This window comes from Nothobranchius furzeri, chromosome 7 (assembly GCF_043380555.1).
Source record: "Nothobranchius furzeri strain GRZ-AD chromosome 7, NfurGRZ-RIMD1, whole genome shotgun sequence".
Taxonomy (NCBI): domain Eukaryota; kingdom Metazoa; phylum Chordata; class Actinopteri; order Cyprinodontiformes; family Nothobranchiidae; genus Nothobranchius; species Nothobranchius furzeri.
In genome coordinates this window covers 74,241,816-74,269,264 of record NC_091747.1, presented here as the reverse complement: position 1 = coordinate 74,269,264, position 27,449 = coordinate 74,241,816, and the positions used below count along the sequence as shown (strand labels likewise).

Below are 27,449 nucleotides of genomic sequence, written 5' to 3'. Positions count from 1 at the left end.
AAATGGTTCACCGGAGGAAGCAAAAGTGTTGGCTGTCAGAGAAATAGAAGACTTAGACGAATACCGCTAGATATGGGATAAATCAACACGGCAACTAATCCACTTAAAACTAAATGGACATTCAGCCTAACAGTAATCTCATTAATCATGTAAATGCGCAGCAATACTGATAATTCACACAAAAAAAAAGACTATGCATGAACTATAACAAGATATTGATCCAGATAATAACTTTTTTGATCATCTAAACAATAGCTGCTTCTATTATATGGATGATCAGTTCAACAGTATACTTACCCCTGAGCAAGGTTTATCTATTATCCATTTTAACAGTAGAAGCCTACTGTAAATCCTCTAATATTAGCCTGTATTTAATTAACTGCCGGGTATCATATTTTGGCCGGTGTCGGAGTCGGCGGAGGTTAATAATGGCCGGTTTTTTATTGTGGCCGGGTGGACTGTGGTAATAAGCAAGTACGGAGGGCGGTTGTGTCATCCGTCTCACTTTTGATTTGCCAGAGATAGTCCGCGAGGGTAACTTTAACCGTGCGGAGACGAAGAGGAGGGGAAAATTTTATATCAAGTTCAAAGAGAACGTGCTGATTATGCTGCAGAACACTCTGGGGAGCAGTAGCAGGGGTTGTATGAACTAGTCACTAGTCGACTTCACTGCTCTATAGTGACTTTTTATACCTGTCATCGACTAGTCGCTGTCACGTGATAATGACCGGCAAGATCCAGTCCTCGGAAAGACAGCAGCCTGCTGTCAGCAGGTGATGAGCTGTTGCGCGTCGGGAGGCAACGCGCTGTGCCAGAGCGTCGGTACCGACACCCGCCGTAAAACGGACATTTAACCAAATTGTGACCAATTTAACCTTCCCCTCACCCCATCCTAACCTTAACCAGCTTGTGCATGCAAAGCTCTGAATGTTGACGCGCTCCAGACATCTGCGTCCTGAGCACGGCCACAGTAACATTATCAAATCAGGTGTCGCCACCTCAAAAACTAATTTAACACGCGATCGTTCATGTCGGCTCATTTCCTTTTATGTTTTCTGTCTTTTATTCTTTTATTTGTGCCTGATGCGTTTCGCTGCTGTGGATCGGGGCGCATCACCCGTTTTGTCCTCGGTGGCGCACCTAACTGATACGGCCGGCGCGCACTCCGCTGTTTTTGCGGTCGGTAGATCTTTTAGAACTGAAGCTCAAAGGTAACTCATAAGGTGAATATGTATGAACCCAGGTAGCAGTTTGTCTTTAGGATTGAGAGGAGATGCAGGAAGATAATAAACAGATACAGGACAGAAAAATAGTCAAATAAAAACAAGTTAGTTTTTGTACCTGGTGGTTGCAACAAACAGACACCATTGAAGGAAATCAGAAGTTAGGAACAGAAAATGAAATAATTATTTTAATGTTTAGAGCAGCAGGAACTCCAAGAGGCTGCAGGCGCATCAGTGAGTTTGCGGCCGCTGCGCAGGGGGAGAGGGCTGAAGCAGAAACTACCGTTGTTAAAAGAGATGTGTTTAACTTTGAAAATGTGGGCGCAATTTTGATAGTCAAAAACTCCAGCGAAGCATTCGTTCATTTTGCTCAAATAGAAATTGAGGCCTGCCTCTAATTCTGGTCCTCCTTCCAGTAAAGGCCTGGAGCTTGATGAGCTTGAGTCAAATACAGGCCCGGGCCTGTATTAGAGGATTTACAGTATATGCTAATCATGAAAATATTACAGAATATTTAAAACAGTTCCAAAAATCATTTGATGTCATAGCTGTATCAGAAACCTGGTTGAAACCTGAAAAAGGAATAGATTTTGATTTGGATGGATATATATTCAATTATATGAACAGGAAAAACAAGGTGGGAGGAGGGGTTGCGCTGTACATAAACAGAACTCTTTGTTGTGGAGTGGTGGAAAAGATGACATTCACAATTGATGATGTTATGTAATGTATCACTGTGGAGATAAATATGGAAAAACATAAAAATGTGGTAGTGAGTTGTGTGTACACGGCACCAGGATCTTGAATTACATTTTTATGAGTAATATGGAAAAGACATTAGCTCAAAATAATCAGAAGGTCATGTTCCTCTGTGGAGACTTTAATATAGATCTGTTGAACTCCAACACAAAATGACAGAGGAATTTATAAATACAATGCTCAGTATGAGTTTCTATCCATTGATCACAAAACCCAGTGGAATAACTAAGCTTAACTTTAATTGACAATATATTTACCAACAATATGGAAAGCACATTAATCAGTGGACTAATGATAAATGACATCAGTGACCATTTGCCAGTGTTTACAATCTATGATTGTGAGTGTGAAAGGATAACGAAGACATACCAAAGGAAATATATCAGACCGACAACAGAAGAATCGATAGAAGCATTCAACAGTGATTTGCAAGCTCAAACCTGGTCACAACTGTATGATGAAACTAATGTCGACAGGGCATATAAATACTTCCTTAATGTATTTAAGTCACTTTATGATAAACATTGTCCAATAAATACATATAATATAATAAAAAATAAATAAAACCCAACAAACCGTGGATCACAAAGGGACTGTTAAATGCTTGTACAAAAACAAGAATATTCTCTATAAACAGCATTTAGCAAATAGAACGATAGAGGAAGAACAAAGGTACAAGAAATATAAAAATAAATGGACTACTGTAATGAGGGTATGTAGGAAAAAATATTATATAAAATTACTAAATGAAAATAAAACCAGTAGTAACGGCATATGGAAATTATTAATTGACATTATTAAGAAAAATAAGGCTAGTCATAATTATCCAGAATGTTTTACTGATGGAAATAGAGTTCCAAAAAACAAAAGTCAAGTGGTGAAATGGTTCAATGAGTTTTTTGTGAATATTGGACAAAGGCTGACACAAGAAATTGAAGAGAACCAGCCTAAAGATAGCAAAGCTATGGAAAACAATGTAGTAAAGAACTACCACTCAATGTTCCTTAGGGCCGTTAATACAAAACTGATGATAGATACGGTAAATATGTTTAAAAGTAAGAAATCCACTGATTGGAATGGAATAGATATGCTTATAGTCAAGAAAGTTATTAATAGTGTCGCAGATCCGCTGACCCATATCTGTAATCTCTCATTTTCATCTGGTGTATTCCCACAAAAAAGGAAAATAGCTAAAGTCATACCATCGTTTAAAGCAGGAGACAAACAACTTTTTACAAACTACAGGCCTGTATCATTATTGTACCAGTTTTCTAAAATACTTGAAAAATTATTTAAAAACAGGCTAGAAGTATTCATTGAACAATTTAATTTGCTGTCAGAAAGCCAGTATGGCTTCAAGAAAAATAGATCATCCACTGTAGCAGTAATGGAATTAATGGAAGAAGTCACAAATTGCGTGGATGAAAACAAACATGTTTTTTTTTATTGATCTCAGAAAAGCATTTGATACTATAGGCCATGACATACTATGAAAATGGAAATATATGGCATTAGAGGGGTGGTTTTGGATTGGTTAAAAATTTATATGGGAAATAGACAACACTTTGTTCAAATGGGAGATGTCATGTCCAACTGTCTCGACATAACTGTTGGTGTACCACAAGGGTCAGTACTGGGCCCTAAGTTATTTATTATGCATATAAATGACTTAGTTATGGTTTCAAAAAAATTAAAAAATATTTTGTTTGCAGACGACACCAATGCTCTTTGTTCTGGGGAAAATATACTTCAATTATTGGGAGAAGTGAGGACTGAAATGAGTAAGTTGAAAGAATGGTTCAGCTTGAACAAATTATCATTAAACTTGGACAAGACCAAAGTCATCTTGTTCGGGAATTGAAGAGTGGACTCTGCGATAAAACGGATGTTAGAAAATGTAAGAATAGAGAGAGTTTATGAAACAAAATTTCTGGGGGTTATAATATTAGCTGGAAACCACATATTAAATATATACAAACAAAATTGGCAAAGAGCATTGGTTTTTTGGGTAAAATAAAACATTTACTGAATCAAGAATCATTGTATATTCTGTTTTCATCACTGGTAATGCCATACTTGAATTACTGTGTGGAAGTTTGGGGAAACACATACCTGAGTAATCTGCAATCACTATCCATAGCGCAAAAATGAGCAATAAGGACAGTATATAATGTGGGATATAGGGAACACACAACAGCACTGTTTTTAAAATTACAAGTGTTAAAATTTATTGATCTGATAAAGTTTAAAACCGCAGTAATCATGTTTAAGGCAATAAATAAATTACTTCCATGTAATATACAGAAAATGTTTAATGATAAACACGATGGGTACAATTTAAGAGGGGCATTAAACTTCAAAAACCAGAGTTCAGACAAGAAAGAGGAGTTTGTGTACAACAATATGTGGGATAGAATTATGGAACAATTTGAGTGAAGATTCGAAAAAATGTGTAAAGGTAAATCAATTTAAGAAGAGCTACAAAAAACATCTATTGGATAATTATGTTGATGAGCTGGGTTAAATAGAATTATACAAGAAGTTGATTGCTGAGTATGTTTGATCTATTGTATTATTGTTATTTTTATATAGATATGTTTCTTAATTTTTAAATTTTGTTTTTGAGATAAGTTGAATAATAATAAGTGAGAAGGGGTTAGGAATGCACAAGTTTTACTGCTAACTACTCCTTTTCGGACTTTATTATTTGATTGCTTTTGTGTCGAGTTGTTTTGTATAAAAACTGTTTTTTGTACGTTAGTTCGAAATAAAGTACAAGTCAAGTATTTTTTTTTATGTGTCTCTGAGACTTTGTCTTTTAGATTTGAACATATTTACCTAAAAATTTCACATAAAACTGAGAAAAATGGACTGAAATGACTCATCTGTCTCTAAATAGAGAACCAGTGTTGGAATAGACACCAAAACGTTGAGGTACGGCAGTTCTTAAAGCGATAAATCAGAGCTTTAGGTGTGTGTTTCCATGGAAACATTCAAAATTTTACCTGTTGTAGCTCTCTGACCTGCATCAGTTTAGAGAAACCTTTATTAAACCACTCACAACGCATTACTGCAACTTTAAAACAACTTCAAGCAAAAACATGTTTTGGAGGAGTTAGCATCAGCTAGCTGTAGCACTTCCGATACATCCCAAAACAGGAATTCTGTCTGGAATATCTTTAGATTTCAGCCAGAATAACCATTTAATTTAAAACTGACTGCAGTGTGAAGACTCTTTTAAAAGATATTTACATAAATTGCTATAATTTATTTGAGATTTCAGTTATTCAAACAGCAAATAACTTTGTCCTCAGCTCTGCTTGAACTAGCCATGAGCACATCAATCCAGTCAGAACTAACACGTGTCTCTAAACGGGGGTGTTGAATCTACATCCACAGAAGCTCACCTGCATGGAGAACACTCTCCCTTTAACACGAGGAATAAAGAGTGGATCATCACCACGGGCGTTTTTAGAGTGGTTTGGTTGATTTCTTGGCGGCTGTTTAATAGAGAAGCACCCATGCTAGTGCATGAAGTGAGGATTTGTACTGAAACAACATCCACACATTAAAATACCACTTGCACGAGCTAAAATGAGTAAGTTGATGTCTGGTCCAACTGATCTGCGGTGTAGAAACACCACAAAGCACCAAATTACCACCAAAGTATGGAAGAATGGTGCACAAATTACTGTTAATTTGATGCATGAGTGTAAAACCATCCACTTAAACCTCACTGTTCTTTGTTTACATGTTTCTTTTGCAAAACAATTTACTCATAATAACTTCAGAACGATTTTCCTTTGCGCTTCTTCACACCGCTGAGCTGGAGACTTGGAGCCAGCCCGCCTCTGTGTAGGCCCCGGTCACATGCCAGTATAAGGCCCCCATCAGTTTGACCCACACCACCTGCACCTCGGCCGGGAAGTAGTCTGGGAAATCTTCAGACAAAACCTCCAGAATCACACCACACAAGATCTGGAATAATGAAAAGGAAAGTCATTTCATTTGAAAGGAAAAACACATTTCCATTCGGTTTGACAAATTAGGACAAAAATAATAGAATTTGGTTAATTATACAAGATTTTTCTTTATGTGATTTAAAGTTAAAGTCCTTTTAGTCATCATCACACACTGGTGAAATTCTTCCCTGCATTTGGCCCACGCCCATGGGGAGCAGTGAGCTGCAGCTGTGGCTGCGCTCGGGAACAATTTTGTGGTTTAACTCCCGGATCCAACCCCTCAAAACTGAGTGTGAAGCAGGGAGGCATTGGGTCCCATTTTACAGTCTTTGGTATGACCCGACTGGGATTTGAACCCCAATCTGCCAGTCCTGGGGCAGACCCTCTAAGCCACTGAGAAGGTAAAGAAAACTATTACTTTCAAACTTGTTTCAGTGGCTCTTGAGCCATGAAATTGAATTCCCATTAGACAGCACTCGGCTGATCAGAAACTGCACTTTACACTTATTGTAGGAACACTAGTGGAACGTCTCTACCTGCTGTATCCCAATAGCTGTTTACTGTGCCAGTAGCTAATATAATATAAAGGCTAGCAGTTAGCTATTTCAGTTTGCCAACTATCAATAAAAACCACAAGAAAATGAAAGAGAAGAAGGTAGCGTTTTTCACAGCCTGGAATTAAAAGGAAGAGATGTGGTCTACTGAGAGAGCGCAAAGCGGCTACAAAATCACAAACTGATACCTGCTTTTCCGCTGCTCCACTTGTTTATTTTGTCCAACAGTGTGGATCTATTCACGTCGTGGCTTATTTTAGTGTCAGTTGGTTTACTGCATTAGCTCATTGCTAGCATTAGCTATGGTAGGCAGGTTTTTTTTTTACTATATACATATATATGGGGAGAGAGAGAGAGAGAGAGAGAGAGAGAGAGAGAGAGAGAGAGAGAGAGAGAGAGAGAGAGAGAGAGAGAGAGAAGGATCATAGGCCACCCCAGCCACTAGGGGTCACTGGAGATTGCAGGGGGTCTCTACAATTTTGTCTTTGCTGAGGTTTTGAGGTTATAGAGATTCTATTTGTAAAAAAAAAAAAAGATTTCTAAACTCCCTAAACTCCCTAAACCCTATAAACCCTACCCAGTTTTATAATCGAAACTAAGCGTTGTAGCACCAACACTAATTCAACCCCATTCTTAAGCCCTTTTGCACAACACGTTGTCGTGCAAATCAGCGTAATGTTATTGCAAAGGTGCGTCTTATAAATGCACCATGCCAGCATGGTGATGTGCAAATTTTGCGGCATTGGTTCCACCTCGCTTAATAGTAATATTGCAGTAATTGTCTGTCTGACCACTTATAAACAACCTAAGGCTCCCTGATTTCACTCCAGCGTTGCAGCAAATTGACAGCACTATTTTGTAAAAACGGCTTTAGTCAATTTGGATTTTCTTTCTTCACTAAAAGATTATTTCTAAACACTTGAAGCCAAATTTAGAATAAAGACACTAAACCCATGAAATACAGGAAGAAGTTGAAGTTACCTTGAAGTAGATTGGCTCCACTTTGTGTTTGAGAGCGTGGGCCTTTCCTACCAGGGCCAGCACTGAGGACACCTTCTCTGGGTCATTCAGGTTCTCCACCACTGTGTTCAGGGCATTCATCACCCTGCAGGCATGTTGGCGAAGCTGGCTGTTTTGCTCCATCTCCTCTGGGTCATCCATGTCCCGAAACTGGCTGAAATACTGCTTTGCAGATGGAAAGTTGATGAAGAACCTGAACATAAAGATATATATATACATATTTAATATACGTTTTATTCTAACATTAAAACAAGCAAAGGGGGAGCTGCAGCATTGAGTCAGGAGAGGAAGTGGTTTTCAAAGGATGCTTTAAGAGGTTCTTGAGGATAGAGAACCCTCCTGCTAACATTTCATGCCACCAGAGTGAAATCACAAATTAAATCAGTCTGGACTGAGGTGCATGGATATAGCTTATAGGAGACACAGACAGCTTGACCACCTCAGAAAATTAATGCACTACTGGTTCACTTTCACAAGAAGAAGAGTTAAAATTAGAGATTTTTCTGTTACATAAATTACAATGAATCTCATACCGAACAGCCTTACAATAGCAATCAATCAATCAATCAATCAATCAACCAACCAACCAACCAACCAACCAACCAACCAACCAACCAACCAATCAATCAATCAATCAATCAATCAATCAATCAATCAATCAATCAATCAATCAATCAATCAATCAATCAATCAATCAATCAATCAATCAATCAATCAATCAACCAATCAATCATCAATCAATCAATCAATCAATCAATCAAAGCTTTATTTGTAAATCGCCTTCCGCAACCCTGTCAGGAAGCCCAAAGCACTGAACATGGTTCAGTAGAAGGTAAATATATTGAATAAATCAAAAATAAACAATTCAAATTACGAAATAGGTGAAACATTCTGGTACAGGACAAATGTGTAAAACAATGGATTGAGTGAACCAATGAAAACTGTGAAATAAATTCAACATAAAAGAGGGCCAAAATCAAACACGTTCAGGAAACGCCAAGCGGAGGAGGTGTGTTTTTAGGCGACTCTTAAAGACTGGCAGAGATGGGGACAGCCTAACTGAGCGTGGCAGCTCGTTCCAGAGTGACGGTGCTAGGACTGAGAAAGCCCGGTCCCCGTGAGTACGACACCTAGAACGAGGGACAGCGAGCAGGCCTTGGTCAGAGGAGCGCAGAGCGCGTGATGGGGAATGTTTGTTCAGGAGTGTGGCTAGATAGGGGGGACCACCACCCTGGAAGAAATGATAAACAAAGACGAGGATTTTGAATTGTGGGCGATAGCAAACCGGAAGCCAGTGCAGGGAGGCCAGAACCGGACTGATGTGGTCCCGTTTCCTGGTCCCAGTCAGGAACCTGGCTGTGCTGTTCTGCACAACCTGTAGGCGACGCAGTGATGACTGACACAACCCTGCATAGAGAGAGTTGCAGTAGTCAAGCCTAGAAATTACAAAGGCATGCAGTACCCGCTCCAGGTGGGCTCTCGACAGAATATGCTTGATTTTTGCAAGGCGTCTCAGGTGAAAGAAACTGGACCGGATCACTGAGTTGATGTGAGCATCAAATTTAAGTCCAGCATCAAGTTTCACCCCCAAACTGGTAACAACTGGTTTTGAGTAGGGAGAAAGTGGGCCAAGATCAACATAACAACCCACTTTCCTGCTGTTGGGGTGAAAAACAATGAGCTCTGTCTTTTCCTCATTCAGATGTAGAACGTTGGCCATTAGCCAAGACTTCACCTCGTTAAGACAGGACAGCGACCTGGAACTCCTCGCTTCATATTGAAAACGTTACAAGATTTCATCAAAAGAACAACAAATAAGTGTCATGGGCCGGGGTGAGTGCTGCTCTCATTTTTGTTCCATTTTTGAGCTGCTGTGTTTCAGGAGAGGGAGGCTCCAGCTGCAGCTCATTAACAATCAGCGGGTCCAGCTATAAGAGGAGGAGGAGAACACATCTCGACGCCGGATGATTAACTGCAACTTGGTAGTTCCAGCCCTTTGTGTCTCCAGGTTAACTCTAGTGATTTTTGGATTTTAGAACCCTTGTGGATATACTTGTGCTTACCTGTTCCCAGGATTCTTGGATCGTTTGTGGACCTTACCTTGACTCCTCAGGATCTCCTTGGACTTCTGAAGCTTCTGGAGCTTCTCTGGTTTTCCTGTGGCTCCTCTGATTGACTACTTGGACATTTCCACGATCTCGCTGGATTACTCACCTGTGCCCCATAAATCTCCTGGGCGCAGCATTCACCGTTCTCCTCTCGTCCCTGCCGGCTCGCTCTCCTCGCACCCCCTCTCCTGGACACCCCCTCTTGGATTCACCCCGGCACTCCACCTACCCTCCCCAATTCCTCAGCCCCCAGCTTCCCGTAAGTCTTTACTCTGCACCTTCCTAGTTTGGACTTACCTCCCTGGACTCACCTGTTCCTCTGCTCTCCCCTCCTCAAACACTGCGGTTCTGTTGCAATCCCCACTGGACCTTATCCAGTGCGCCCTCAGTTCCTGTTTTTTAAATAAAACTCTTTTATTTTTCTAATTGACTCGTGAGTGGTGATTTCTGCATGTCTTGGGTTAAACTCGTCCCCAAAACCATGTCAACCATGTCAATAAGAGCTCCTAAACTTCTTCGTTTGCCCCCAGAAGACAGGGTATTTGGAGACAGCTGCAGCACAGCAGAGAGGGAGGAGAAGAACAAACTCTGAATCTTCGGTAAAGCCTTCTTTCCACCAAACATGAAAGCATTGTGTAGCATAATAGGGGTGCTTTACCTGCAAGCTCCCTTCCAACTGAGAGCAAAACGGGAGCAAAAGCATTTCACGCCACTGGTCAAAAATCACGGGAGGATTGCAACACCACACATGATTTCAGAAGTCCACACAATAGCAAGCAAGGAGAAAAACTGCTGCATGGATCCAAAATGTCTGTGGTTTATTTTCTGTTCTGTTTACATCGGCTACGAGCATTTCACAGGAAATTATGTACGTTGATCTACACGTGACTTTTATTTTGAAAGTTTACAGATGTTTTACACTGCCCTTTTACCCTTTGCTTCTGGGACGCATCCAAAACATTACACTTTGCTGCCGGTGGAAAGGAACCCGTCCATTTTTACAGCGGATAATTGCGGCAAAGCACATTTCGTGGCCTTTTTGCAATGCTTTCACGTCCGGTGGAAAGTAAGGGTACGTTTTGTGGACATCTGATCGACGGGAACGGCAAGAAAATCTGAAGACCCAAATTATGCAAACATGTCAGCGAGAGAGATGTGAGTTTGTTAAAGATTTAACTGGATGTGCAGAAGAAGATGTTCTACTATATATATCAAATAATAAAGGAAAGCCTGTTCAGGCCAAGAGTTGTCATAAAAAATCTCCTGTTAATTCTATGTTAGCTATGAGTTCTATAATCGGTGTGAAATGCAGAGCAGAGTGGCTTATCTTTTAGTTTTACTGATTAATTCTGACCCTTGACCTTGTACAGATGAACAATTAAAGGTGTGGTTCACTAAAAAAACATTTTTTAATAATTTCTAAATATAGTCTGTCTCAGTTTTTCCTGCAAGCTGACCATAAAAATAGTCTTCTACGCCTATCTTCTGCATTAGCTTGTGATGGACCACATCTACGTAACTTATAACATTCATGATCTCAGAAGTGGACTGAACATCCCAGAACGGCTGGTGTGCCGGAGGGCAGGTGGATGTGAGGATTTATTAAAGAGTGAACCACAGTTTTAAATATTGCATCTGTGAACTCCTGGTTTAAAAAGCCAGTCGTTGGCATTATTGGTGCTATTTTCCTCCTCATTAAATAAAGTCTTTGACGGATTAAAACGACATGGATCTTCACATTTCAAGAACTTAAGCACTGAAAACCATCAAACTTGTTCTTGTTTCGTTGTTGTTCCCGCACGTCCCCAAGCCCAACTCTTAACGAGTGTTTTCCTCTGTTTTCTAAAAGTGAGGTTCAGTAACACGCGTGCGCTTTTTCCTGTCATTCAAGAGTGTAATTTGGCTCAGCACCATGAGTTTAGCAGGAAGTTACCAGCAGGGACATTTAAAGTGCAGAAGCGCTGATGAGACTTGGTGGTTAGGATTGATCTGACTCTCAGAGCGTAATTGGATGCAGGTGTGTTGAAAGTGGTGCCTAATTTTCCTGCATTTTTAGTGCTGTGTGTGTGTGTGTGTGTGTGTGTGTGTGTGTGTGTGTGTGTGTGTGTGTGTGTGTGTGTGTGTGTGTGTGTGTGTATTTGTGTTAAACTGGCTGGCAGCTATTAGGCATAGGAAGGGATGTAAAGTGCTTTCATTTTCACAATGTTGTTACTGAAAGGAAATTAATTCCACAGGAACAAGTAACTGTTAGCCTTTTCTACAGAAATGTCACGGCAAGGCTGAAACAATTATTGCTTCGTTTTTTTTGCGCAAACTTGCAAATTACAGAACATGAGCGCATTGCAATTATTAAAATAAATGTGTGTTCATTTCTATGTTTACAAAACTGTGCAAAGACGCAGTTTGGACGTCTTACAGAAGTGGTCTGGATCGACGGACTCAATATAGACAGGATCTGCACGTCCATGCAACGTTGATTGTTTGCAGGGAAGGGAACAGGTTATCTGACAGGTCACAGATTAGCCTGCAAACAGTTGTCCGATCTATTTTGGCCTAGTCCACACGTAGCCAGGTAGTTTTTAAAAACGAATATCCACCCCTCCAAAAACTTGCATCCACACCACCTCGTTTTAAAAAAAAAACTCTGTCCACATGTACCCGGATAAATACGTTGTTAAGGACATGCCAGACCTGTAGGCGGCAGTACTTCCCCCGTTCTTAACCTCGTCCTTCGTCTGTGGTCTTCCACAAGGAGCAGTAATTCCGCTTGCAAAAACAAACAAGCAAAAAGCGCTTGGACAATTGATAAAGCGAGCTAAGCTCTGAGGGCATCCATGCTGTCGGCTAGTGTAAACACAGGTCGCACACGTGATGTCAGCATTTTTTTGTCGCGGAAAGTGACGTTGCGGACCTTAAAACTCCGGTTTTGTCTGTCCACACGCAGACACCCAAAACGGAGAAAACGCAGATCTTCACTTTGGCCGGAGTTTTTAAAAAGATCCGTTTTCGTGTGAAAAACTCCGTTTTCGTGTGGATGACAGGCCAAAACGTAGAAAAATATCTACGTTTTGGCAGATCCCCGGCTACGTGTGGACAGGGCCTTTATAAACCCTGTTTTAAACAACAGCTGTTGCTTGTGAACACTCTTAATCAATCCCCAATTACTGACTGTTAAACTCTGTGAACAGCAATCACCAGGACCCATAAACTCCAGCTGATGATCTTAGGTGTGTTCTTGCTGTGTCTTTCTAAATCCATGCTTTCGTTCTTTTTTAAACACAGAAACAGTTTTGTTTACCTGTTTGTAGCTACAGTTTCGCCGCCGGCTGCCGGGCAACGTCCTCTCAACGCCCGGCAGCCGGCAGCCGTCGGCGAAACTGTAGCTACAAACAAGTAAACAAAACTGTTTCTGTGTTTAAAAAAGAACGAAAGCATGGATCCAGCTGATGATGATTTAAAAGACAACAGCGTTTATAAATGTTGTTTTGAACAGAGTTTGTAAATTCGTATGAAAATAACACGTTTTAAGGCAGCTCTGTGGTTTTCAGACCTGCCTTTACTTTGAGACAGGTGATTTAAAACATGTAAACCACCAATAAACTGACAAGTTGTGCTGCTGATCATCTGACTTCTCCTTTACACTAAAGGGTTTGCAAGTATTTGAATCTAAAGAAACAAAGTAAAAGTGAAGCTAAAATTAAATCATTTGATAAATGGTGCTGATGGCTGTAAAACTGTTATTTTATAATGTGACCATGCCAAGCCTTCATTTTTAACAAGCATAGAAACAAATGGTTCAGCATTTGTTAAAGGAATGGTCTTAATTTGGTTAGGATGTTCAGGCAGAACGACGGTCACCGATGTTACGTTTTCAACTCAGATTGTTCCACTTGGAACCACATCAGATGGGTTCTGCAAAGTCGACAACAAACACCATCGCTGAATTGACGTCAAATCCATCCTGAATCGATTTGAGTTGTTCAGAGTAGGTCTGTTGGAAAACCCAAATCAGTCAGGGGGCACAGTTGGGTCATCAGTCCACCCACGCTAAAAGTCCCAAATAAATAAGTCATCACTGTCCGTGCAGCTTTCCTGACTGAGCTCTTCTCTGCTATACCAAAAGGGATACTTGCCTCTAACCATTCTGGCTTGTGTATCAGGTCTGCCCAGTGTGTATAACCAAAGGTATTTCATGTGCATACATTGTAAATGTTGTTCCTGAACCACCCTGGCGGATGTAAGCGTGGAGATAAAACACGTTTAGATCTTCTCTTGAGAGTGGAGTTATGCAGCTGTATTTGTTTTGATCTGGGTTTTTTACAGCGTTCACCACAGCTGCCTGAGAGGGAACACGAGCGAATGCCAAGGAAGTTTCTGCTTGCTTATCTGGAGGAGCGTACAAGCAGCCCAACAGATCAAATATTACAGGATTCCTCTGCCGGTGCAAGGTGAAGTGATTAGCTTCACCCCTGGAAATTTACTGAAGCAGCTGGTTCTGCTCTGACCCACTTTAAATCTCACCAGAGAGAGAAAATGGCGTCTATACAGTAGTTATTTTCTTGTTTCTGCTGCCTCGCTACACAAAGTCCTCTCCTCTCAAATGTGCAAGGCTGCTCGCGATGTTTACACCAAAGAAAACAGACTTTTTCTTCCGTGCCTTGTTTAAAATGATCTCCTGCAGCTTGAGAGTAGTTCACAGTGCAGCACAGGAAAATGTGACAGCATCAGATTCAGTGTCAGACACACAGGTCTGTCAGAATAAAATAAAAAGTAATACCTGAAAGGTGAACCAGAAAAAAAACACCACCTGGGTAAAAATACATCTCTTGTGTCTGAAATTGTCTTTGCACGCACTAAATATCACAATTCAAAATGCAGTTTGGCATGAAATAGTTTTTTCTGCATCATTTCTGCTGAAAGTTACCCAGAATGCACTTGATCTGCTAAAGCTAGCAGCTGCTTTTGGTTAATCGCTCCTGTAAATAACAATCAGCAGAAAACAGGGGTGAATTACTCTTTTCACGTTCAGCCTGCATGTGAAACTCAAAGTGGCCAATCATGTTGAAAAAATAACAAGGAAAACAGTTTCTCAGTGAACTTGGTCTTTAAATACGAGGTGCGACATAGAAAAAACCCAAGACTGTTGAACACTGGTGCTTTTGGCATGACAAAGATTCTCATATAACGCATCTCTTGCACCTTTATGTTGCTGGGACCAACATGTTTACATTTGTAATTACTATGAAATCCTGTCAGCGCACTCCCGTCGACTCAAACGGGTTTGGGTAAAAACACTGCCTCGTGTTTTCTTCTGCTGAAGCCTGAGGCGCTTTTTGGTGTAATTGCATTTGTACGCCCTGGTGGAATCTGCGGAGACTGTAGCCGCTGCCTCTCTTACCCGCGAATCCCACAGAGGGATCAACATGGAAATCTAAACGCTTGCTCCACTCGCTGCTCAGTGGGATGATCTCAAGACTCGACCCGGTCTCAGCCTCAGGAAAAACGCAGCACACCAACTGTTGATAATTACACTGTTTCACTCATGGATGGAATAATAAACATGCTGTTTGAGTTGGCTGGTGATCAGCACTAAAAAGGCCCAGGGACACATTAAAAGGCTGCATGTGCTTTGACCAGTTGAACAAAACAAATCTACAAACACATCAGAAAACTTAATATTTGAATGTTTCCTTCCACAGATCTGCTTTTTTATTTGACAAACGTGTGTTTCTCCTACTGAATGAAGTGAAGTTAACGGTAACATCGATAGTCAGGATGATAGCGACCCAGTGAGTCGTGGCGGATGGCTGAGCCAGGTTCTGTTGGAGGTTTCTTCCTGTTAAAGGTGAGTTCTTTTTCTTTACATTAGTTTCGATGTCTCACTATGGCAGGGGTGGGCAATCTCACTCCACGAGGGCCGGTGTCCCTGCAGGTTTTAGATGTGTCCTTGAACCAACACAGCTGATTTGAATTGCTCAATTAGCTCCTCAACATGTCCTGAAGTTCTCCAAAGGCCTGGTAACGAACTAATCATGTGATTCAGGTGTGTTGACCCAAGGTGAGATCTAAAACCTGCAGGGACACCGGCCCTCGTGGACAGAGATTGCCCACCCCTGCACTATGGGATACACCCCTCCGCGGATTCCTCAGAAGCACTTCTCAATATGCCAATCCTGATTGGCCAGTGACAGTGACGTAGCAAGCGTCCCAACGCACGCGGCATTCAATCACCTCTTCTCGCTTCGGTGGTTGCTTATTTCTCAGGTAAGTTAGCTCAGCTGTTCACAGATGGAGCCAGCTAATATTTTCTCTCCGTGAAACTGCTCGCTGTGCCCTGAACCTATGGTGAAGGTCAGGACAGAAGGACAGTAAGTTTACCGTCCTTCTGTCCTGACTTTCACCATAGGTTTGGGGCACACCGAGCAGTTTCACACTCCAGTGCACCTGTTCGTTCTCTGACTAACACAACAGTTGGTCTACATGGAAGCCGCTCCTCCCACCAGAGGAGTTGACGGTGCGGGAGCTCGCCTCTGTACCTGCAGGAACAAAATCCCGAGCAAAGACCCACACAAGGTCTGCTCGGGCTGGAACACGCCCAGCTAGCATTAGAAGTTCCCGGGTCATACGAGCGCTGTGCTTGCTTCACCCTGAAGAGCCTTCGCCGGCGGCTAGCACGCCAAGCTAGCCTGTCGGGGAAGGACCCATGCCTGCCGGCCCTTGGGCCACCGCCTGGGGACGCAGACGATCATGCCCTCCCGGAGCCAGAACCATGTGCCGAGCCCAGCTGGGGCTCCCAGCTCGAACTGGCCGTTCTGAGCCACCCCGTCGAGGACGTGTTAGAGTTGGACTACGGAGACAACGAGGACACCTCGGAACTCCTCATTTCAGAGGAGGACAGGGATGACAACGTTTTTCCCCCCCTCGCTCAGGCTTCCATGCCTAGCTTTCCATCCTCTCCCAGGGATGAAGCGGTTTCTCCGGCCGCCCACCTGGATATGCAGTCAGTCTGCCGACGCACTGCGACCAGGCTCAACATCCCCTGGCCCACCGTGGTCACTGAAGCTGTCAGATCCCGCTACAAGCGAAAGAAGCTGCGTGAATGATGTGTTACTGCATGTTTTAGACACAGATTAAATTGAGTATTTGGTTTTGTTCTGTCTGGAAACCCTTTAATCTCTTGAATGTGTTGTCTCCTCGTGAAAAGCTCTGACTGTCCCTACCATACACCAATGTGAAGGCTCATTTTATGTTCTTAATTTGATAATTGGGACGCTTTAGCACATTTTCAAATGTGCAAATAGTGATGTCACTTTTTCATTAAAAGTAGCAAAATTTGAATAAAAGAAGAGAGGAGACGCGGCGTACAGAGGCACGGCAGAATGCTCTGAATTAACAAAGCCTGTAGCTGTCACTCACAGATAAGAGCTCACACACACACACACACACACACACACACACACACACACACACACACACACACACACACACACACACACACACACACACACACACACACACACACACACACACACACAGAAAGCTGCTCTCTGCCCCTCTATTCACTCACTCAGGAATTCTCATCAACCCAAACTGAGATGAAATTTTCAGATTTCAGTACCATCAGTCTCCTTGGCGACGACTCGCTGTCCATTTTAACTGTTCCTTTGGAGCCTGATTTCTGTAACGCTGAACAGTCGAGCGTAAGACACTCAAACTGCTCTAATCTGTACTTTTGTGGCATTAAACCGTGCAGCAGCAGCAAAAGCAACCCACACACATCCAGCTCCAGAGGAAGATGATGGAAAGGGCTGAAGTCAAGCTTGACATGGTTAACCCTCTAGAGGCAGGAGTTGCAGATTTGCAACGTTACAACCTACCTGGTTACTCCACACACATATTTCATGAGCATTTTTAACTCAGAAGTACCCCTGAAGGACTTAGTTGTTCGTCCTTTTATCAAAGCTTATTTTGAGGCTGAGAGGGTTAAGAATTGCAGGAAATTAAATGTGTGATCCAACTTTCTGACTTTTTATCTGTATCCAGGTGTGAGACAGGCTCTGAGACAGGAATGTAATGTTCCTTTCTCTTCCACTCATCACACCTCAGCTAGAGGCGAGAGTCAAAGTTGCAGGGGTGTGTGTGTCCATTATTAAAGATTTGATCCCATCAGGAATCAAACCAGGTCCTCATAATCCACAAATGTTAATATTAGGAGTGTTTTATGTTTTTAAAGGTTTAATCATTGATTAATAAAACACCTACAGGTGTCTAAGACCACAAAACAAAACAGCGAGCCTAACTCACGCCCAACTTTCAGACTAAAATCCAACTTCTACTCACTTCCGTGGACTAAAGAGGAGTAAGAAATCTGAATGTTTCTCAGTGCTTTTACTGAATGCTGATAGGCCATTCTGTGTTCTCTAAATACGTTTCAGCCATTCGTTTGAACAACTTTGCTGCTCAGCACGTCGGTGCAGCACTTTGTTGTTTACAAAATGCTGCAGAAATTAAGTTGACATTCTCTCTTGAGTTAGTGTGTGTGTGTGTGTGTGTGTGTGTGTGTGTGTGTGTGTGTGTGTCATTAAATATGGCTGTTTAAACTTCAGAGGAGCCCTAAAGCACCCCCCCCCCCCCCCCCCCCCACACACACACACACACACTGTTTATCTCCTTATGTAAATAAATGCATTATTTCTCTCTTCCCCTCTACTTCGCCTGCTTCGGTCTGAAGGCTCTCCGCCGGCGACCCATCCATCTCCTCAAAAGGCAAAGCTTTATGATTCCAAAACTCACTCTATGCTTAAAGAGCTACAGAACAAACATTATGCAAATATCTTACCTGGTGATTTAAACAGGTAAACATCTGGTTTGACTGCAGAGAGAGGAGCTTCTGTTGGAGAGAATAACTCAGCTTTTTTTTACGAGATTTCTTATAAACACAAACAAGGAAAAACTGCTAAATGTTTATTCTTTAATCCAAATCCTTTGTGGATGTTTGGGCTCAAGGTTTACTCTTTCATTTGGAGCATGTCGAAGCAGATTTCCTGCTTAACCTGAGCCTTTTCATGCTGTCACATCTGCTGCCCTACATGTTTCACCAACAGCGTTGGTTTATAATCTTTCACCACATCCCAAATTACCGTTCCACCTGAGAATCCTCTGTGACTTTAATGTTCTCAGAAAAACCGACTGTTATCAGTAAAAGATGAGAAAAAGCATGGCCGGTGGAGAGTGAAGGGCAGGCAAGCAGCTGATGAAGTTAACCAGCCAGCATCAAATCCTGGGCAGCAGGGCGGAGTTTAAGTGGGATTGCACGGATTAGTGGTCAAGTTGCTGTGGTTCTCCCTCACCTGCCTCTGGATTTTAGTTCAGAAATATCTGACGAAGTTGAGAAATGCATCTGGACATAAATGCTTCAGAATATAGACATTTACAGCTGTGAAGGTGTCAGTAAAAACAGTCTAAACAAAAATGACACGTTAGAAGAAGAAAAAGAAGAAGAAAATATCATTTCTATAGCGCCTCTCAAGATAAAAATCACGAGGCGCTTCACAAAAACAAAAACAAAAAATATAAAAAATTGTAAAAATATAAAAAAGCACTTAGAAAATTTTTAAAAATATATTTAAAATGAGCAAAAATAACCTATTACGATTTAAAAGAAAAAAATGTCAAGAAAGAGAGAGAGCGAATAGGAAAGAGGGAAATCAGTGGATCCTGAGGAAGGTGGAATAGGTGGGGAGGGCAGAATAAAGAGAGAGTGGTGAAGAAGGTCATACAAAAGCCAGCTTGAACAGGTGAGTCTTCAGCTGCTTTTTAAAGGAGACCACTGAGTCCACTGCTCTCAGGCTCAGGGGGAGAGAGGTCCAGAGTCTGGGGGCCACAGCAGCAAATGATCTGTCACCTTTGGTCTTTAGCCTGGTGCTGCACAACCAGTAGGCTTTGGTCCCTGGACCTCAGGGACCTGCTGGAGGTGTAGGGACTAAGAAGATCACCAATGTATGATGGTGCTTGTCCATGTAAGGCCCTATAGACCAGAACCAGGATCTTGAAATGAACCCTGAAGTTGACTGGCAGCCAGTGAAGCTGGAGGAGAAGCGGGGTGATGTGGGTGTGTTTGGAGGACTTGGTCAGAAGCCGAGCACAGGCATTCTGAACCACCTGTAGACGGTTCAGGGAGGTTCTGCTCAGACACGTGAAAAGAGACTTACAGTAGTCTAAGCGTGAGGAGATGAAGGTGTGGAGAACTGTCTCAAGTTCAGAGCGAGACAGAATGGGACTCAGCTTAGCAACGTTCCTGAGATGGAAGAAGGAAGAGCGAACAAGAGAACTGACATGAGTTATCATTTGTGAAACCCATGTTATATTTGTATTCTCAGTTTAAGGTTTAAAACTGACTCCCCGTTTGAACTCAACGCTGATCCATCACGTCTGATTTGGTTTTATTATATTTCTGCTGACGTGTTGGCCAGCGATGCCTGGCGTTGTAAATGTCGTACATGACACAGACGCGTAGCAGAAATCCCAGGAGGGATGTACTTGAGTTGCTGTGTGGTGGGACGACTGAAACTGATTTGCTCTGATTCGTTTCTTGTGCAGACCCCCGGTGTGGTCCAGTCAGTGGTGGCCTTGTGAAGCCAGACTATCTGGTCCACAGCTGTTCATGGAAGTGGGTTTCTGAGCCCTTGAAGAGGGAACACGTTTTGCTGATGTTTATGTTCCTGGAACAGACTGTAATGCTATCAAATCTACCACAGTGGTCTGTATTTTCTGACCTTTATGCTCCAGAGTTGTCTTTAAGTAACCCGCTCAATGGATTCTGTTGGAACATTTTAATGAATTTGTCTTTTCTTCCATTTCCAGTGAGTTCAGATATAAGGCAGCTAGACTTATTTGTTTCCTTTAAGACATTTTGCTTCTCAACTGACAAGCTTTCTCAATATGAAATTAACCCCTTAAGCCCGAGGGTCCACAAGGTGTTTGTTAAAGGTGCATTATGTAAGAATGAAGTAAGAATGACATCCTGTGGTCACATTTGGGTACTGCAGCCTATTTCCAAAACAAACAAGTGACTCTCACTCCACTTCCATGAGTTTCATGGCTGTTGCCAGTTACAGATCAGCCCTAGAAGATTCTAGATGATGAGAGAAGACCAGTCACATGCAGTAAGTTGATAAGGAGATAATTACATGTCACTGTAATATTGAGTTGTTGGTAATTGAAAAAGTAGCTTAAGATACCTTTAGAGCAGATTATTTGCTTCTAATTCACGTTTAGTAGTGATATCACGAACGAATCAATTATTTTTCAGGTTTTCAAAGTGAACAGTGAGAGCTGAGTCCTTGTAGAGAGCGGTTCATCAGTGAACAGTGTTGGAGCTTCTCATACATCTATTTAACTTACATTTCTCTGTTTGTTTACATGATGTTTTCACCAGCATACATGATAAACTCAGTTATCTGCTTGTCTCTCTCAGCTGCTGTGAAAACAGCGGCAGGTGTTTTAGCTGCCGCGTGTGAGACGAAAATAAAAACGCATAATAATAGTTATGTTTATGTTTATGTATTTAGCAGACGCTTTTGTCCAAAGCGACTTACATGTGATAATCAGCATTTTGCCCTTGAGGCTAACAACAACAATAACAACAACAATCATTGACATCAGTCATGGAGAGGAGGGAACAAGGAGTGGACAGTAGAGAGGGGGGACGGGTGCAGGTGATCAGTGATCAGATTCCCGCTGTGACAAGTGGTGCTGAATCCATGGAGGTAGTTTTGACTTTAGAAGTGTGTGGGGGGGGGGGGGGGGGGGGGGGACTAGGGATGGGTACCGAATTCGGTACTTTTTAAGGTACCGACTGAATTCCATAGTACCGACCGAGCACCGATTCACGTCGTTTCAAACGGTGCCTCGTTTCGGTACCCGTCCTTCATAACGAGAACTTGCCAAGACAGCTGCGCATGTGCAAGAGCGTTATGTCGTCGGCCGCTGCGAGCGTGTTGTAAACAGAGCAGCATGGGTAGAAAGAACGCACGCTAAAGCTTGGGTCCACTTCACTAAATGTGATGGGTAACTGGGTGATGATGAAACCAGCGACAACGATCTAAGTGAGACATCCTCATCTTAATCTGCTCTGGTAGGTAAATTTAATGTTTAAGATAACGTTACCTTGATATGTTAGCTTCCGTTTCGCTAATGGTACGTTCGCTTTCTCCTCGGAACTCCAAATTTCCGACTAGAACATGAACGCGCTCTAAAGTTTGGCTTCACTTTACTAAATGCGACGGGTGATTGGGTGAAGATGAAACCAGTGACAACGATCTAAGTGTGAGGCATCATCGTTTTAATCTGCTCCAGCAGCTAAATAAACTGTTAAAGATAACGTTAGCTTGATATGTTAGCTTCCATTGCCACCGTTATCAGCTAATGGTGCGTTCGCTTTCTCCTCGGAAATTCTAACTTCCCAGTAGGAAAAATCAAATGAAAAAAGACGGCAAAAGGAATGAAGATACACAGTAAATTTAGTTCACAGTAAAGATGTTTGCTTCAGTTTAATTATCAGCTTATAAAACTACAAGGACGATGTTAAAATACAAACAGTTGAATGTTATTTATCGTGATGTTTATCAAATATTGTTATATATTGAGAAAAATATATATTTAATTATAAAAGAGAATTAAAATAATAAACACTCAAAAGTATCGAAAATTGGTACCGTTAAGTACCGGTATCGATTCGTAGGTACTGGGAATTAGTACCGGATCGATTCAAATGTCAAAGGTACCCATCCCTAGGGGGGACACAACCGGCATGATGACCGGGGGGGATTTTTAAAGTAAGTATACCAAAAATATGTATGAAACTGCAGCCTAGAGGCTCTTTTGTGCTGTAACGTCATCAAATAGATAGATTTTAAAGATCCCACAGGTCATATGCAGCCAGAGCAAAAAACCCTGGCTACTACATGTTCTGCTGTATCTTCCCTTGTCAGGAGTCTGTGAGTCTGCACAACTCAGCATTTTAATCAGATGACTTCATCAGCTGAGCGCAGCTCAAGCAGATAATAAAGATGAACAGTGGCATTCTTTCCCCAAGGCCCTTCACAAGAGAACTGTTTCAGATAAATCTTTATTCCCAGAAATAATCATGGAAGAAATAAGATTTTACGATTAAAAATCATTACATATTGCCATGTATAATTAAGCGATGAAATGTCTGTATTCAATGATGGTTTAGTTGTCACGTTCTGCCCCTGCCCTCCTGACTGTGTTTCTCTCCTGCCCTGATTAGTTCGTATTGTTCTCACCTGTCCCTAGTTAACCTGCCCATGTTTCCCTAATTAGCCCTCTGTATTTATACCACCTGTTTTGCTCCTGTCCATTGTCAGATCATTGTTGTTGTTTGTAGTCATCGTTGTTTTGTCCTGTTCATCCCATCCTGCCATTAAACCATTTTTTACTTTATCCGAAGCCTGCATTTTTACCTCCTGCTCAGCTCATCCACACATGGTCCGCCACCTCCACCTCGTTCACCGTGACAGAATGATCTGACCAAACCTGGACCTGTGGTGAGCTAACACCTGCTCCCTGGAGGATTTATTTTTTACTTTTTCTCCTTTAGCAGAAGGAGATTCTGGCCCAGGGTGTTGGTGCATCCTACCTGTTCTCCGGGGTGGTCAAGCCTTTGGGTGGGTTTCGGCGCATCCAGTTCGTTTCCTGTGGTGGTCGAGCCCTTCTCCTCTCCTGCTTTCTGCCCCCGTCCCGTTTTTGTCATGGAAGCCGCGGATCCTGGAGCTTTAAGGGAGTTACACCCCCTACGCACGCCATCGTTCCCCGGGGTGGTAGGGCTGGTCTCCCCGCTCTTCTCCTGCTTCCCTGCACCCAAGCCTCTTCCTGAGATCCAGCTAATCGTGCTGTGCACCTGCTCTGACCGTCTGTCGAGTGCCTGCCGCCGATCCTGGTTTTCTGGCGTCGCTTCTGCAGATTGTCCACTTCCTGGTCCACGCTGTGGGGCTTATGCCTGCAGGTCTCATTCTGCTGCAGCCTCTGCTGGGTCCCACACCTGCTCCTGCAGTTCTCTGCCTGGATCCCCACGCCTGCTCCTGCAGTTCTCTGCCTGGGTCGCACGCCTGCTCCTGCAGTGTTCCTGTTATCAAGTCCAAGTCTTCCCGTTCACGTCCAGTCAAGTCTTCATGTCCAGTCAAGTCTTCACGTCCAGTCCAAGTCTTCACGTCCCAGTCCAAGTCTTCACGTCCCAGTCCAAGTCTCCACGTCCTAGTCCAAGTCTCGTCTCCACGTCCCAGTCCAAGTCTCGTCTCCACGTCCCAGTCCAAGTCTCGTCTCCACGTCCCAGTCCAAGTCTCTTCTCCACGTTCCAGTCCAAGTCTCGTCTCCACGTTCCAGTCCAAGTCTCGTCTCGTCGAGTGTTTCCAGTCCAGTCCCTGTCGTGTCTCGTTCCTGTCATGTCGAGTCTTCGAGTTCCTGTCCCCAGTGTTGTGTAGCCTTGTGGGCGTCTGGTATCCGCCCTTAAGGGGGGGGGGGGGTACTGTCACGTTCTGCCCCTGCCCGTTCTCACCTGTCCCTAGTTAACCTGCCCATGTTTCCCTAATTAGCCCTCTGTATTTATACCACCTGTTTTGCTCCTGTCCATTGTCAGATCATTGTTGTTGTTTGTAGTCATCGTTGTTTTGTTCCTGCCCTTCCCATTCCACCATTAAAACCATTTTTATTTTTCATCCGTGCTGCTCTCCTGCCTCCTGAACTCTCCACCACACATGGTCCATCATCTCCACACCCCCAACATGACATAGTAGTGTTTACAGGATGAGGTTATCATTACGCCAGACAAGGAGTAAGGTTAAAATTAAGAACGCATGACACATAAGCCCCCTTCAGACAGGCCATGAAAAACGGAAATGTCCCGGACTCTGTCCGTAAGACCTTTGTGTCTGAATACAAACATCCGGATAACGTGTTCCGGAATTTAACCAGACGAAGCCCCTAGTAACAGGTCCGGACATGTTACGGACAGGGTGGCTGCTTCAGACTGGTGAGGTAAAGACAAGGGGGAGGAGGAGGGGACCGGGGGACGCTAGATAGCCCGCTGCTGTAGCATGCGGCGAACCACGGCAACTCGCCTCATACGGTACCGTCTAGACGTGCGACAGTGCTTCACACCGCTTCAGTGATTCCTTTAACCATTGAGCTTCATCATCCAGGTCTCTTATGCGTCTTCGTGTGCGCAGAATTATGCTTAAGCGCCTCGTGATTTTTATCTTGAGAGGCGCTATAGAAATGATATTTTCTTCTTCTTATTATTATTATTCTTCTTCTTAACATGAGTCCGATTCTCATCCCCTCATCAGACATCTGGAACTTTTCCCTGCTGTGTGAACGCAGCCGAAAGGACAAGTTCTGGTACAAAAGTAGTGTGTCTGAAAACAAAGTTCCGGTTAAAAACCGGATTGAATTGTCTGCAAATGTTCCAGAATGTCTGTCTGAAAAGGGCTATAGTTAACCTTGTGCCCAGACTCAGAGGCTCTGCATCACAGTGTGTGTGTGTGTGTGTGTGTGTGTGTGTGTGTGTGTGTGTGTGTGTGTGTGTGTGTGTGTGTGTGTGTTCTGAGAGGCTTGGTAACATTCTTAAGAGATTACACCAGTCCTTAAAAACCAGTCCACGCTGTTTCCTCGGCAGTTCGAACCATCAACAGTTCGACAGTTGGAGAGCAAAGCTTTAGACTGGCCATCTTTAGCTACATCCTCTTTTTAACCAAAAGGATTTTGACATGCTGTCAAAACCTTAAACCTTTTTCGCACCTCCGAAGCTGAACAACAAGATAGTTTTTCCTGCAGTACAAAGCTGACGTTAAACTCCTTCAGAGTTGTTTTGAGACGCGTGATTTTCAGTCAACTGTGTTTCCTGAAGCGATCCTGAACTGACCTGATCATACTAGAAGTTGGTCTATGGACTTCTGTACTCGGGGTCTCCAACCCCTCCTGACATCTCGGATCCGCAAGGGCGTCTCCACTTGGGTACATAGAACACAGTGAGATAGCGTCTGTATGCAACTTAGCTTAAATGCAAACCAAATTCTCTTTTATCCAGAACGCACCTCTCTGAAGATACAGAGATTCTGGTTCATTATCTCATATTCACTTATAGCTTTCAGACACCCACCTTTTAGTTCCATCCACTCACAGGATAATACTTTAAACCATTCGTAGAGTCTTAATTGTTTGTAAAATAAATTCTTATTGGTTTGCAAACACTGACTGGTTCTTGAATCATAAACGAAGTGTGAACAATCCCTTAATAATTAAAAGAATCCTGGAACCTTCTAATTAATCATCCTAAGACCAAGCAAGGTGATGTTCTATAATTAATAGATTATTAAAGCTATGGGTCACAAGTAATGAGAATAAAACTAAATAGCTCTAAGCAATTTATTTATCCGGTTACCCTCTACCTGATCCATTACAATGCAATATCAGGACTGCAGAACTGTCAAGTACACAGGTGGCAGGGACGGCCAATCACACGTTAGCAAGTATCAGCAAAGCCAGTAGACGAGCTTGTCGATGGGTCTAATGGGAAACAGGCTTCAACACAAGCGGTTGTTTTCCGCTTGGTCCTAGTGCTCAACCAGTGTCTATGTAATACAGCGTGATATTGTTTTTGGATGCTCAAAAGTGCAGGGGACAAAAATTGACTTTGAAAAAAGTGGGTGGGACATGCCCCCCTTGCCCTCCCCAAACTACGTCCATGCCTGAATCAAAACCCGGGCGTGTGTAAACAGACTGACTCACATGTTTACTACAGAGAGAAATGTGGGTTTTCTCACCGGATCAGCACAGAAACTCCTACATCCTCACAGCTCTTGTAGACGTGTCCCCATGTGTCCTGGATGATCTCCCTCTCAGCATCGGACAGCGGCTCTGCGCGCTCCGGACGGTCCTCACACTCCCCCCTCTGCCCTCCCAGCAGCTGAGGAGGTGGAGGAGGCGGTGGTGGAGACTCCCTGCGAGACATCCTCCTGCGGCGCAGCAGCCCGGAGGATCCCAGCAGAGCCCGGGGGAGGTAGGGAGACAGGGAGGGGGGGAGGGAGATGGAGAGCTGAGACCCCACGGCGGAGCTGGGAGGAGAGTCGGAATGAGAAGAGGAGCAGAGAAGAGGAGGAGGAGGGGAAGGAGACGGGGAGCAGAGAGGAGCCAGGCAGCGCTCACAGCTGAGAAAAGAAATGAGGAAAAAGAAGCTCACTGCTCCTCTCTTCAACAAACTTATTTCTCTCCCTCTTTCTTCTCCTCCCACCTCTCTTCCTCCTCTCCCTATTTGCTCCTCTGCAAAGCAGAGGTTTGTCAGATGCTGATGTTGCTCTCCCGTCACTTCTCCCCTGGCTCTGGTGGAGGAGATGAGGCGTTCGGAGACTGTGGTGTGAGTGAGGGGAGGACCTGATGGAATGAGAACAGGGTCTGGAGAACGACACAGAGAGACAGAGGGGAGGAGAAAAGAAGAGGAGAGGGAGCATGAAGGGTCTCTGACAACACTCCCCCGACACACACGGCTGAGCTCACTCAGAGTTCATCTGTTAAGTAGGTCTGCTTGTTTGAGAAACATGAAATGCAAATAAATGGAACAAGGACATCGACGCGGCTTAAAGTGTGCTGCTAGAGAAGTTTTCTCTGTAAAATACTAGCAAATCTTCTCTTTCAGTAAAAACACCCTTTAGTCTCCATGTTCCACTGATCTGGTTCAAATAGACTGCAGGTCTACTGGTGGTTCCCAGAATATCTAAAATTAGGATGGGAGGCAAATCTTTTAGTTAT

General features: G+C 43.1%; 1 protein-coding gene across 1 annotated transcript; it reads right to left on the bottom strand.

The window, feature by feature from the left end:
* Positions 1–2,199: 2,199 nt before the first annotated feature.
* Positions 2,200–27,449, bottom strand: cygb2 (cytoglobin 2). The gene is made up of 3 exons (XM_054751680.2): positions 26,468–27,449; positions 7,480–7,711; positions 2,200–5,960 (listed from the first exon to the last, which is right to left on the bottom strand). Exons 1-3 carry the CDS (start codon positions 26,653–26,655, stop codon positions 5,796–5,798), a joined length of 585 nt encoding a protein of 194 aa, XP_054607655.1. The 5' UTR covers positions 26,656–27,449; the 3' UTR covers positions 2,200–5,795.

Bases quoted from the DNA above. Each gene is read 5' to 3' on its own strand.
- cygb2 (XM_054751680.2), bottom strand. From the start codon at position 26,655: ATGTCTCGCAGGGAGTCTCCACCACCGCCTCCTCCACCTCCTCAGCTG. The intron at 7,712-26,467 runs GTGAGAAAACCC...CTTTATGTTCAG, and splicing joins GGAGTTTCTGTGCTGATCCG to GTTCTTCATCAACTTTCCAT. The intron at 5,961-7,479 runs GTAACTTCAACT...TCATTATTCCAG, and splicing joins TGGAGCCAATCTACTTCAAG to ATCTTGTGTGGTGTGATTCT.